This window comes from Oncorhynchus gorbuscha, unplaced genomic scaffold (assembly GCF_021184085.1).
Source record: "Oncorhynchus gorbuscha isolate QuinsamMale2020 ecotype Even-year unplaced genomic scaffold, OgorEven_v1.0 Un_scaffold_7085, whole genome shotgun sequence".
Taxonomy (NCBI): Eukaryota; Metazoa; Chordata; class Actinopteri; order Salmoniformes; family Salmonidae; genus Oncorhynchus; species Oncorhynchus gorbuscha.
The window spans coordinates 4,191-17,862 of NW_025745521.1; the positions used below are offsets into that span (position 1 = coordinate 4,191).

The following is a 13,672-nucleotide window of genomic DNA, read 5'->3' on the forward strand; positions in this document are numbered from 1 at the left end:
ATCACCTGACTCTGATTGAGAACCGCCTCAGGCAGCCAAGCCTATACAACACCCCTAATCAGCCGCGATCCCAAATACTACAAACCCCAATACGAAAATACAATAACATGAACCCATGTCACACCCTGGCCTGACCAAATATATAACGAAAACACAAAATACAATGACCAAGGCGTGACACTGGGTAGCTCTTTGATAAACTGTTCAGGAGTCATATGGCTTGGGGGTAGAAGCTGACACCGCCTGGTATATACATATTAACCCTTCAACAACAACAACTCCTATGTATATATCCACCCCCCACACACACACACACAAACACACACACACACAAGCAGGCAGAACACACAAATACAGTCACGCACACACCCTCAGGTCAAGGCCCTATGGCAGTCTGTGCAGAAATAGGTCATTTGTCACACATCATGTCCTGGGGCAGAGGATGCATTATAGATGAGACCAAACAGTCTGTCTCAGTCAGCACTGCACTCACCACACACTCACTGCTGTGGAGGAAGGAGGGAGGGATGGATAGAGAGATGACAACTCCTCAAAAGGAGGATGTTTCAGAAACATTGAGTACTATACTATCTAACAGTACCACTGCCATGGCTGGGCTGTATTTGTCTATACTCTATACAAAACATGCCTATCTTCATTTTCATAACATAACAGTTCATGTTTGAAGTATATAATGAATATAAACACAGATCAATTCAGGAGCCAAATCCAAATATTCGCATCTGACTCACTACTAGTCCCCCATCTGCCCTGCACATGACTGTAACTGTAGAGGAAAACACAGCCAATATGAAGGGGTCCCTCATTCAATCCATTAGTCAGCTTTGGTGATTTCCTGCTTTGTTATTGGCCACATATTACGCCCTGATTTGAATGGTTTGCCATTTTTGTTTGTTTGTGCTGTGATTGGCTACATTAAAATGGCAAACTCCCTGTGCGAATGTACACACACAGTCCTTTTTCACAAGGACAAAAGCTAAAACACTGATTTTGTCCAAAACAGCTTCAAGAGAGGGAAAATTAGGGATGAAGAAAAGACATGTAGAGAGAGTAGGGAAATAGAGAGATGAGAGAGAAAGCTACTGTCTTCTGATGCACCCATCTGTTCTGATAGTGCAGGTGGAGCCTCTATTCACTCAGCTCTGCATGTGTATGTGGAGAAGGGAGGCAGGAAGAAAGCAGAGAGAAGGAGGGAGTGGGGGGATGGAGGGAGGAAGGGGGGCAGTGAGATGGGAGGAGAAAGGGGGCAGTGAGATGGGAGGAGAAAGGGTGGGGGGCTCCTGGTGATCTCTCCTGAAGGGGATAATGGGAGAGGAGCGCAGGGGCAATGGCTGCCGTGTAGTACCCTCCCTGCACAATTAGCCAATCAGGAGCGCGCTCTGCCAGCCAGAAGGACGCATAAAAGAAGAACATTGCAGCAGAGGCACAGAAGGAGACTGCAAGAGGAGCTGGGAATATTACACAGAACACAGCCGAACCACAACACCCTCCCTGGACACACCCTGCTGGGGATCACTGCTTCTCTTTTTTTCTGAACCGCCGCCTCCACGCCACTCGGAGAGAAAGCTCTCCCTCATCATCATCCTGAAGAAAACCCCTTTCTCCTCATTTTCACCCTAAAGAGGACACCTACCAATCTCCAAGGGCTGAGATTCCCCTGGTGAACATTGTCTTTTTCCTTTTTTCTTTTTTTCTTTTGGATTTGGACACTTGGCCTCTCCACAGTAAATACACAGGCCAGCTAATATAAAGACCACAGATCATAGTATTGACTCAACCTACGGCTTGAAGACCTGCGAAACGAAGAAGGACCTAGATCACTCTCATTGTATGTCAAGAATGGTTACTGTACGTATATGCCTCATTTTTCTCTTCTATTTGCAAGGATGGTGGATATTGTAGCAGCAGCATGCATTGCATAGGCTACATTCTGGAGCGCAGACCCTTTGTTTTCCACTTGATTGTATTGTACACAAACATCTATGCATGCATATAGCTCTATGTATTAATACACATATTGAATATGATATAATATGGTATATATGAAAGGCTAGCTAGCTATAATACTGGTATAAACAAACACACATGTATTACACACAATATTTATAAGCTATAGTGGCCTAAATAGGTTTATACTACTGCTCTCTCGGTTATGGGATATTGTCTTGACAAGATTAACGATCGATGCTGGCAATTAGTAATGTCATGCTGAGGGATGCGCCACGGCTGCCTGCGCGAGGCTCCATCCCTGCCTGCATCTTCGACGCTGGAGAGCAAAATGCTTTATTCTGACATTTTATAGATGACTATATATTTGCTTATCATAGGCCCACTGGGCTATATCAAACTCCACGGCTGCATTATTTGTATACACATTTTCGCAAGGGCGTAGGGGGCAGCGGGTGCTGAGGCCGCGTGCGGCTGCTGCTGCTGCTGAGCTGCGTAGAGAGTGGTGGTGGGGGGGAACGTCTTTCTCCGCCTGCCCTGCCTGGCACATCACAAGGATGCTCGAGACGGATTTCTGAGACAAAACATGATGCCTCCGTGGCTGAGGGCCCATCGAGAGCAAGGCAAAGAAAAAGGGTCGAGTCACTAAGGGGGGGGGGGGATTACGGATCCATTGGTTTGGATTGAATCAGGCAAGTCAAAATTCCTAAGGGTTCTTGTTGCGATGCAACGGAGTAAATGGGATAGACATTTCAGAGGCCGCGAAAAGAGGGATGGCGACTAAGCGTTTTCTTTTTTTACAATAACATTTTTTTTACCCATCCATCATAACACTTTTTTTTTAAAGCTAGCGCCTATTTGAATCACGCCTGTTTGTCAAAGGGTTTATGTAGCCTTAGCAGAGTTAAATTAGCCTAGCTCCTAGCCAACGGCCGAATTGGGCGTGCCTCTGCTGGACTCGAGCGCATAATGATGGCACGCGCTGGTTTTGGTCTCAAAGCTTTCATCTCCAAACATCCTCTTGACTTAATGACGCTGCCTCCAATTTATTCCTGTCAGCAGGTGGAATGATTTACCGTTGTATTGTTCTCGTGGTCAAGTAAAACTGGCGTGCAAGGAGCAAGCTAAATATATAAAATATGATTAAATAACTAATTTTTATGCTCTATATTTATGCTTTATATAAAAGGCTAAATATTTATCAAGTATGATTTATGCCTATATTCTATCGTCTTAATTTACAGATTTTAATGGCAGGTGCAGGTAGAACCCCATTTTCTATTTTAAACAATAGGCTGCTACAATATCCAAAGGGATATAATAATTTGTTGCAACCAAAAACACAAATACGGCCATTTAGAAATTTTACGCAATATAGGCCAACATAAATGATCGAATGACCATTCCATGGGATTTGGTAGCCTACTGCGAATGGTCGTGTAGGCCCAAAATAAAATCTAGTAGCCTACATAATAGAGCACGAGCACGATCATGTTTATAAACTGAAGAGCAGACTTATTTTGCAAGTCCTAAATCTTTGAGATCATAATAATGCAATTATTTCAATCAATAGTCAACTTGACTATTGTCCACTTGACGAATTACTTAGACCTATAGCCTCAATATGTTTCAGCTGTCCTTATTGACTAGTAGCCCCTTTCTATTTCATCAGTGTTTGCCCGTAGAGCTGGGCTAACAGGCAGGCCCAGAGCCCAGTCAGCGTCATGCACGTAGGCCTATAGCTCCTGTCCACATGTTCCGCAGTCCTCCGTGAGCATTGCCTGTACCGCAGTGCCAAGCAAATAAAACAGTTGAGTCAGATAACCTTCCCGAGGCGCTTCCGCGATTCAAGGACAAGGACAGCAGAGGCCACCAAGTGTAAACGAGCCTAAATAGAACTGACGCTATGAGTTTATAATATAATATGTATCCTGTATTTACATGTATTGTCAAATGATTTCGTCTAGAAAATCAATCCACCATGGAGTATGACTGGAGGGCTAAATCATGTTTAGCCTAAATAGATTTTGATTTATTTTGAAATACTCCATATTTACTTCTTCAAGATGGCCCATAGGGAACTGAAATAGACTCGTAGGCCTACATCAGAATAAGAGACCTCAATTGCTATGTTGTTTTTATAGGCCGAATTTCATTTTCCCTCTAATATGTCCTAAAAATATATGTTGTACATTATTATTGTTATTATTATTATTAGGCCTATGACTGACTTACTGGAGCGAAATTATGTTGGCAATTGTGGCGTTCATTGTTCCGGGAGCGTCCTGCAGCCCCTGGCCATGACACAAAGCGCTACTGTTGACATGAATATTCATAGAGCTGCCATAGTCTCTGCGCGCGAGAAGAGGAGGAACGGGTGGCTCTTTTGTTTGGTTCAATACCTTTATTCAGCAAAAAGGCGCTCGGGGTTGTGAATTCCTACAGAGCGCACATGTCTTGTTTTCCCCAAATATGGGGAAGGGGTAGAAGATGTTCTGTCATATAAATGCGAACAATTTTAAATGCGTGAAAAGAAGCGAATGAAGCATTTTGAAATGTTACAGAAAAGGCTCGATGGTTTTGACAATGCATTCTGGCTTCAAACGGAATCGCCTGAAAGCCACTCCCTACTTCAGCACTCTGGATAGCGCCCCTGGTTTCAACGAAAGCTACACACACAAACACATTCACAGGGAATTTGCAACATGGCTTATGTCTGTGTCATAAAATGCATTGACAAACGGGGAAATTATTTTAAAATATCACATTTTCCTAAAGAAAAAAGATAAAAGAAAAGATATATATATATATATATATAGGCCTATTAAATATGTGTGTTAGTGCTGAGCATTAGTTACTGACTGTATGTAGGATAAGGTTGTGAGTGTTGGGCTGACTTGTGTTGTCCTGTTGTTTTACAGCTGCCACCATGATCCCTTTAAGCTGCAGAGAGTGTGGCTAATGCCTTTTGTAGAGGATAATCCTGTAATCTGTGTTATTTAGAAGGCCCATTTACAACCCCATCCTAGAATCCACTTGCAATTCAGGCCTTCCAAAAGAATGATTGATGTATATTTTAAAAACAAGGGTGAGAAAGAGAAAAAAAGGCATGTCTCTTGAGCCAAACCTTAGTTTAATGTATCCCCTGTCTTTGCTGGTTCCAGGAAATTCGATTTTCAAATGTTTTTCCCCGTTTTCAAGTTACTCAAATGAGACTAATGCACTACCATTTTAGGTGGGTTGTATTGTGGTACAACAGTGTCTGCAATAGTGTTTTACTGATGAGTTAGCACATGAAAAAGAACCCAACAACTCCTAAATAACATGAAATATTCAGAACCTAGTATTTTCTGATGGTGTTGTTGCCAACAGGAACTAACCTTTTTTAAATTCTCTCTCTTACCTTATCTCACTCAGAGATAGAGGTTATTTTCCATGACTCTCCCAGTACAGTGCGACTGCATCACCCATGAGTGACAGTGTTGTCACCAGTGGTAGCACTAACAGGAAGTGTGTGTAGCAGTAATATAGTTCCCCATATCAGTGGGTAGATAAGCAGAGGCCTCCTCCTGACCTCCCATTCTTTGCTAAGAGAGAATTTGTTGATTTATTTGTTACTGCCACAACCTGATTCATTTTCTCTTGGGTTGATTTACGGATAACAATCTTCTGAGCAATGTTTTTTTATGCTAGGAATGTTCCTGAACACTTTTAAAAGAGTCGATGCCAAGCACATTTGACATTATCAGAAGAATCTAATGACAAATCCCTTTTAGAATGTAGAGAGCAGTCTTGACTCCAGTGTATGGACCTGTGTTTGATTCCCATTGGAAACACTTAGGAACAATGAGGCCTAGCATGAGAATCTCAGTTCCATCTGAACGCAGTCTTCTGGCTGATACAACCACAGTGATTTCCGTAAAGGGTAATCACATCACATGCTTTGACCTTTATCGGGACATGACAAAAGCTGGCCTGAATACTGTATGTGGCAGACTGCTGCTTTTCCTCTTAGGACAGGTCTTCATCTTCCACTTGTAGGAAAGCAACAGCAGTCGTGTATATAGACAAGGAGAAAGACAATTTGAAGAAGACGACGCTGCCAGTATCTGTATTTAGATTTGGGTCATGTAATGGTTGCTGTGTTTTGTAATTGAGCATTGTCAAGTGTAGGTGGTCTGTGTGCTGTGCTCACTCCACTCGGCAGGCAGGCAGAGAGAGGAGAGGAGGTAGGGCTCTGGGCTCTTGTTTGCGTGCGAGTCTGGGTCCATGTGTAGGCGATGCTGAGGATGCAGTCCATTAAATATTAAGGGAGATCTCTCAGGTCCCAGAAATAGAAAAAGAAAGGCACATCTAATGCCGGGACAAGGAGAAGAAGAGCTGGCCCAACCAACAGTAGAAATCTGAAAGTGTTGGGGTGGTGTGTTTAATGTGTTTGTGTCTGGTTACTCTCTTTGCTGTCATTCATCATGATTAGCAAAATAAATCATGAATAGAATTAGCCTATCAGAGGTGGGCTGGTTAGGCCTTTATTTATGGCCATATATTTATGCCTACAGCCTTGCCATATCAGAACATGGATATTGTTATGGATGTAGTTGATATTTTCCACTAATTTCTTTGTAAAGGCTAACATGTTCTGATGAAAATTACAACTTGTTCTATTTGTAGTAGCATCCTAAAAGTACTCTTCTGTTTTTGTCATCCTCCTGCTTGTTGGCATGGAGATCTCAGGGTGATGTTAGATGTTGCTTGTGTCAGCCAGTCTCTCCCTCTGTGTCTCTGTGGCCAGTCTGAGCCTGGGAGTTATATAACTTTAGAACTTGTCACTGTGGATGCCTGGACTGCCACACGGAGGTCTATTTCAGTTGACAAATCAAATTTGCTGGGATTCGGTGTCTTTCTGCAAAGGGCTGTAATATTTGGTCAGTTCTGGGACAAATTCAGAAAATATTAGTATTTCCTTTATTTTCAGACGTTTGTGTGTTACATGGTTACACATATTAGATAGATGCATTTTATGAATCTATTTATCAAACCCATGTGGACTATATGTTCTTTCCCAATATGCATGAAGGATGATCTTTTAACTGGGTATTGTAGAACCTTCTGTCCATGTTCTGTTCCAGTGCAGTCCCTAGATCAGCAGATCATACCGCTCTAGTCGAGACCAAAGAAGCCCATAACATGTGTACTGTATGATGGATGGCTAGTCGACTTTGCGGTAGCTCTCATGTGCTTCTTAGATATGTGTGTTTGCAGTGTTTTATTTTTAGGCTGTCATAATTCACTCCCTCCCCCTTCCCCTCTCCTCTTTCCTCTCCCTGTCAATGTCAATTTGACTTAAATATATTCTCTGCTTCCGCAAAGCCATCGAACATTAATACATGGAGAAAAACAATATCTGCCCAACAGAGATGGATTATGTCATTCTCTCTGCGTCTATCTTTCTGTCATCGCACACACACACACACACACACACACACACACACACACACACACACACACACACACACACACACACACACACACACACACACACACACACACACACACACACACACACACACACACACACACACACACACACACACGCGCGCGCGCGCACACACGCACGCACGCACACACGCACACACGCACGCACGCACGCACACACACACGCACACACAACCAAAAGTCAGCCAGCCATTAGCAACAGTCTTGAAGCCGCTGTTACCTGGGCAACATGGGGTACAGCTCAAGGCAGAAATCAGGTTAGAAGGAGGAGAGAGTGAGACAGAGAGGGGCATGAGCACGGAGGGGGGGAAACAAGATGGGGGACACTAAGAGCTGCAACAGGGCTTGGGGAATATCATCAAAGCAATGAATGCTTTTAGAGTAATATGTCCATAGCAGGGGAAAAGGAACACTATTCAGTCTCCTCCATTAAGTTGAATGGATAAACATCAAAAGAAAACCCTGCCACGCAAAGGAAAATGACGAACATAGACTATAACCAAAACAACAGACAAACAGTAGTAAAACCGCTGGTAATATTGTATCTCACTCAAATAATTCTAGAAGCTTAGGCTACACTGTGAGACCTCTGGAGCTTTGGCGGTAGACGCCTTATAACACCCACCAGTCTGAGACCTGCAGTCACCATGCCAGGCTCACAGATACCAGCCTGAATAATGGTACTTATTTAAACCACACTTCCCAGGTACACTATACCAGGAAATGGAACAAGGAGCCAAAATGAACATTTGTATCAGTTTGGGAGGAGCCCAGGAGGCCAGTAATACAGGGACAACATCTCTGTACTAGCTTGTTTACACAGTCTGTCAACAGATAATATTCTACACAGAATGGTGAAAAGGGGGAGCGGATGAATGGAATAGATGGAGCAGGGTGGGAGGGAGGGAAAAGGAGAGATAGCGGGAAGTTTAGTTTCTGACCAGCACACACAGCTGTTCCATGAAGACAAACCCCTGTGGGTCAAATGAAGCAACATGTACTCCAGAGCAACACACAATGACACCAACACACCTCTAGTGGGCACAAATACTCACTCACTCCATCCACTCGCACAAACAAGTTTGAGTCGGAGTCCCAACGCCCACTGCCCCACCTGCCCCACCACCACCAATACTTAGGACCCTGTAATGATGTAATGCTGTTTGACCCTGTGGCTGGATGGATAGATGGAGGCTGGGGGATGGGAGGAGGAAACAGGGAAAAAGGACTGTGACATCTGCAGGGCCCAGAGGCAGCGAGAGAGAGGAGGAGGGGGGAGGAGAGAGGAGGGGAACGGGGGAGGGAGAGAGAGGGGTCTGTGTGTAGCCGACTGCTATCCCTGCCTCGTATCCTTCCACCCCCTCAGCTGATGTCTGACCTCTTCCCTAGCTGACAATGACAGAGCGGACATTCATTCAATGAGTCTATATTAAAAGGCCTACTAACAACGCCTCACCATTACTTTACTGTGTGTTATTATTGTGGATGTATATTATTTGTACACAGGGTTCTATATTCTTCCTTTTCCTCAGCAGATAATCAGCACCATGGAAACCCAGGTGTCCAACGGTCCGAGCGGAACCAGCCTGCCTAACGGGCCAGTCATCAGCACCAACGGTGCCACAGACGACAGCAAGACCAACCTAATCGTCAACTACCTGCCTCAGAACATGACCCAGGAGGAATTCAAGAGCCTGTTCGGTAGCATCGGAGAGATTGAATCCTGCAAACTGGTCCGAGACAAGATTACAGGTATTCATGATGCTTCAGCAGGTACAGTTGATGAATAGACAGACAAACAAAATCTATTTCTAGTTGGAGGATAACAAATAATCACATACAGCATATGTACCTGTAGGTACAGTTATTTTGGTGCAAAAACAGTTTCTAAAGGACCATTATCGATATCTGTTTTCAACGATTTAGGCCAGAGTTTGGGCTATGGGTTCGTAAACTATGTGGATCCCAATGACGCAGACAAGGCCATCAACACTCTCAACGGTCTCAAACTGCAGACCAAAACAATTAAGGTAAGAGCACCTCTGCTTCCTGCTTTTCAACCTGCGCCACTCTCCATCTTCACTGCTTCAATACGCAAGGAAGACCAGGAGAAAGGCAGGGAGCAACTCAAAGAAAGGGAGGTGGCGAGAGAGGCAGAGAGGCAGAGAGAGGCAGGCAGAGAGGCAGAGAGGCAGAGACAAGAGGAAGGAGTGAAAACAGGAAGAGGGGAAGGAGCAGAACAAAAATGAGGAGGGAGTGGAGAGAGTGAGAGTGGAACAAAGAAGAGTGGAGCAGAAGTGGAAGAAGATGAGAGAGGAGAGAGTGGAGGGAGAGTGGAGAGAGTGGAGAGAGTGGAGAGGGAGAGGGAGAGTGGAGAGTGGAGAGAGGAAGAGTGGAAATCAGAAAGCAAGAGGCTAGCAGCATGCAGAGGTGATTGTGATGGAAATGTAATCAGGAGTCTCACTGTGGGGCACGGGGGTCAGTTCAGGCTCCCCATCTGCCTCAATCTGGCCTAATTAGGGGGCTTCTTTGTCCCCAATATGGATGGGGGAGGAGGTGAGGGGGGAGGGGGGAGGGGGTGAGGGGCAGATTAAACACTACTCCATCCGTCATCCCCCCTCCCACCTGATCAAAGTAGATCATAGATTGGGATAAAGTGCAGGCTTAGTTCAAATCAGACTTCTGAAAGACGGGCAGAGAGAGTCAACAGCATCAGGAGCTGGGTTGGGCTTTTGGAGTTATACAGACAGGTGGCAATCATATTGTTAATCATTATTTCTACAATATGTTTTAGTTACATTAGTGTACAAATACACATATATTGTATTTAGGGGAAATAATGATATTATTACTACAGTTAGCAATATAATACCAAAATTATTGGGCCGATATAAATTACAGAAAATGTATACATTTTGTGGTTGTTAAAATAAATAAATGTTGATATTATCAGTAGGGCTATTTTGAAAATCAATTAATATTATACAGTCACAAAACAATGTTAAGCAAATGTCATATTTCCACCAAAGCATTGTAAGATGGCGGGAGGGGCAGGAGGAGTAAAGGGTAGGGAGTAGCTTGGGAGCAGAATGCCAATGGCAGGATTAGGGCCATATGGGCTGCAGGCACCATCTGTACTGTAGGAGAGAAAGGGAGAGGGTTAATTATAGGGCAGCCCCTCCCATTCTCAGCACCCCAATCACTGCATCACACACCCCTGTCCACACACACTCTACACAATACTGAGTCCTGCACACTCACTGCACCATTAAGAATGAGGACAACTTTATTCTCTAAACTCAATGGGTCAAATACACCCATCGGCTATGTGTTGTGCAAGGCATGATAATACTCTAAATGTTCACTCTCAGTAGAAATGTCCCAAACACATTCATTCAAGTTATACTGTACTTGTATATGTGAGTATGTGTTTATATAATAAGGAGTGAATGTTTTAGTTAGTTGACAGTCGGGGATGCTGTCATGTGATCTATTTATATTGTTTGCTGGTTGCCAGTGGAGCTGTTCTCCCTCGAGGCTGGAAACAAAGGAAAGAGGCAGGGGAGATCAGCCTATCTCTGGCAACACTCACTCCCTCTCCCTCCATCCGAAACAAACAGACAGACCACTCACAACAATGCACTGACTCTCACTATCTATCATACTCTCTCACTGGCTTTCATACACGCCAACGCATGAATGTGTAGACATTTTCATAATCAATCTAAGTCACACTATAGTCTCACCATAGAACACTAATGTTAACTTTGCACAACGGTGGACACAATCAGTCACAAAGCGTTCCAAAAAACAGTCCCACACGTTGACAAAAAAGACGAGTAAAATTAATATTCATGCATGCTAGAGAGCCAGCAGCATACCATCCTGCACCACTACCCTGCACCACCACCCTGGCTTGCATCTGAAGCTACAGGGTTAGTGGTTGTTCCCTCGGATGGGAGATCAGGTGCTGCTGGAAGTGGTGTTGAGGTTACGTAGGATGCACTCTTCCTCTGGTACAAAACAAACATTCCAATGTGCCAGGGCAGTGATTAGGGACATTGCTCTGTGTAGGGTTCCGTTTCAGATGGGATGTTAAACAGGTGTCCTGCCTCTCTGTGGTCACTAAAAGATCCCATGGCACTTATTCTAGTGGTAAATTCTGGTATCCTGGCTAAATTCCCAATCCCCATCTTATATTTTTGATCATTCATCCTGCAAATTATTCTCTAGGTTGTTGCTGTAGATGAGAATGTGTTTCAGGTCAACTTTCCTGCAATAAAAATGATTTAGAGGAGCTGAGGCAGTAAAGCATATGGGAAATTCTTTGATTGGATATCAGCAAAGAAATGTGTGTATCTTGATGTGCTGTGGTACGTACGCCCGCCCCAGTTCAGCATCTATCCGTGATGCCAACCTGTATGTGAGCGGTCTGCCTAAGACCATGACCCAGAAGGACATGGAGCAGCTGTTCTCCCAGTACGGACGCATCATCACCTCCCGCATCCTGGTGGACCAGGTTACAGGTACAGCCTTAACTCACTTCTGGCACAACTGACCCCTACTCTAACCCACCATTAGCCTATTCTAACGTACCCCTGACCTACTCTAACATACACCAGACCTACCCTAACTCTACTCTAACGTACCCCTGACCTACCCCAACTCTACTCTAACATACCCCTGACCTACCCTAACTCTACTCTAAACGTACCCCAACTCTTCTCTAACGTACCCCTGACCTACCCTAACTCTACTCTAACGTACTCCTGGCGTACCCTAACTCTACTCTAACGTACCCCTGACCTACTCTGACTCTACTCTAACGTAGCCCTGGTGTACCCTAACTCTACTCTAACGTACCCCTGGCGTACCCTAACTCTACTCTAACATACTCCTGACCTACCCTAACTCTACTCTAACGTACCCCTGACCTACCCTAACTCTAGTCTAACGTACCCCTGACCTACCCTAACTCTACTCTAACGTACCCCAACTCTACTCTGATGTACCCCTGACCTACCCTAACTCTACTCTAACGTACCCCTGACGTACCCTAACTCTACTCTAATGTACCCCTGACCTACCCTAACTCTAATGTACCCCTGACCTACCCTAACTCTAATGTACCCCTGACCTACCCTAACTCTACTCTAACGTACCCCTGACGTACCCTAACTCTACTCTACGTACCCCTGACCTACCCTAACTCTAATGTACCCCTGACCTACCCTAACTCTAATGTACCCCTGACCTACCCTAACTCTACTCTAACGTACCCCTGACCTACCCTAACTCTACTCTAACGTACCCCTGACCTACCCTAACTCTACTCTAACGTACCCCTGACCTACCCTAACTCTACTCTAACGTACCCCTGACCTACCATAACTCTACTCTAACGTACCCCTGACGTACCCTAACTCTACTCCAACATACCCCTGACCTACCCTAACTCTAGTCTAACGTACCCTGACCTACCCTAACTCTACTCTAACGTACCCCTGACCTACCCTAACTCTACTCTAATGTACCCCTGACCTACCCTAACTCTTCTCTAACGTACCCCTGACGTACCCTAACTCTACTCTAACGTACCCCTGACCTACCCTAACTCTACGTACCCCTGACCTACCCTAACTCTACTCTAACGTTACCCCAACTCTACTCTGATGTACCCCTGACCTACCCTAACTCTACTCTAACGTACCCCTGACCTACCCTAACTCTACTCCTAATGTACCCCTGACCTACCCTAACTCTACTCTAACGTACCCCTGACGTATCCCTAACTCTACTCTAATGTACCCCTGACCTACCCTAACTCTACTCTAACGTACCCCTGACGTACCTAACTCTACTCTAATGTACCCCTGACCTACCCTAACTCTACTCTAATGTACCCCTGACCTACCCTAACTCTACTCTAACGTACCCCTGACGTACCCTAACTCTACTCTAATGTACCCCTGACCTACCCTAACTCTACTCTAAACGTACCCCAACTCTTCTCTAACATACCCCTGACCTACCCTAACTCTACTCTAATGTACCCCTGACCTACCCTAACTCTACTCTAATGTACCCATGACCTACCCCAACTCTACTCTAACATACCCCTGACCTACCCCTAACTCTACTCTAAACGTACCCCAACTCTTCTCTAACGTACCCCTGACCTACCCTAACTCTACTCTAACGTACCCCT

General features: G+C 44.7%; 1 protein-coding gene across 1 annotated transcript; it reads left to right on the forward strand.

The window, feature by feature from the left end:
• Positions 1-1,715: 1,715 nt before the first annotated feature.
• LOC124019142 (ELAV-like protein 3) lies at positions 1,716-11,757 on the forward strand. Its single transcript, XM_046334521.1, has 4 exons — positions 1,716-1,869; positions 8,997-9,216; positions 9,391-9,494; positions 11,698-11,757. The coding sequence occupies exons 1-4, from the start codon at positions 1,852-1,854 to the stop codon at positions 11,755-11,757; spliced, it is 402 nt and encodes a 133-aa protein (XP_046190477.1). The 5' UTR covers positions 1,716-1,851.
• Positions 11,758-13,672: the final 1,915 nt, after the last annotated feature.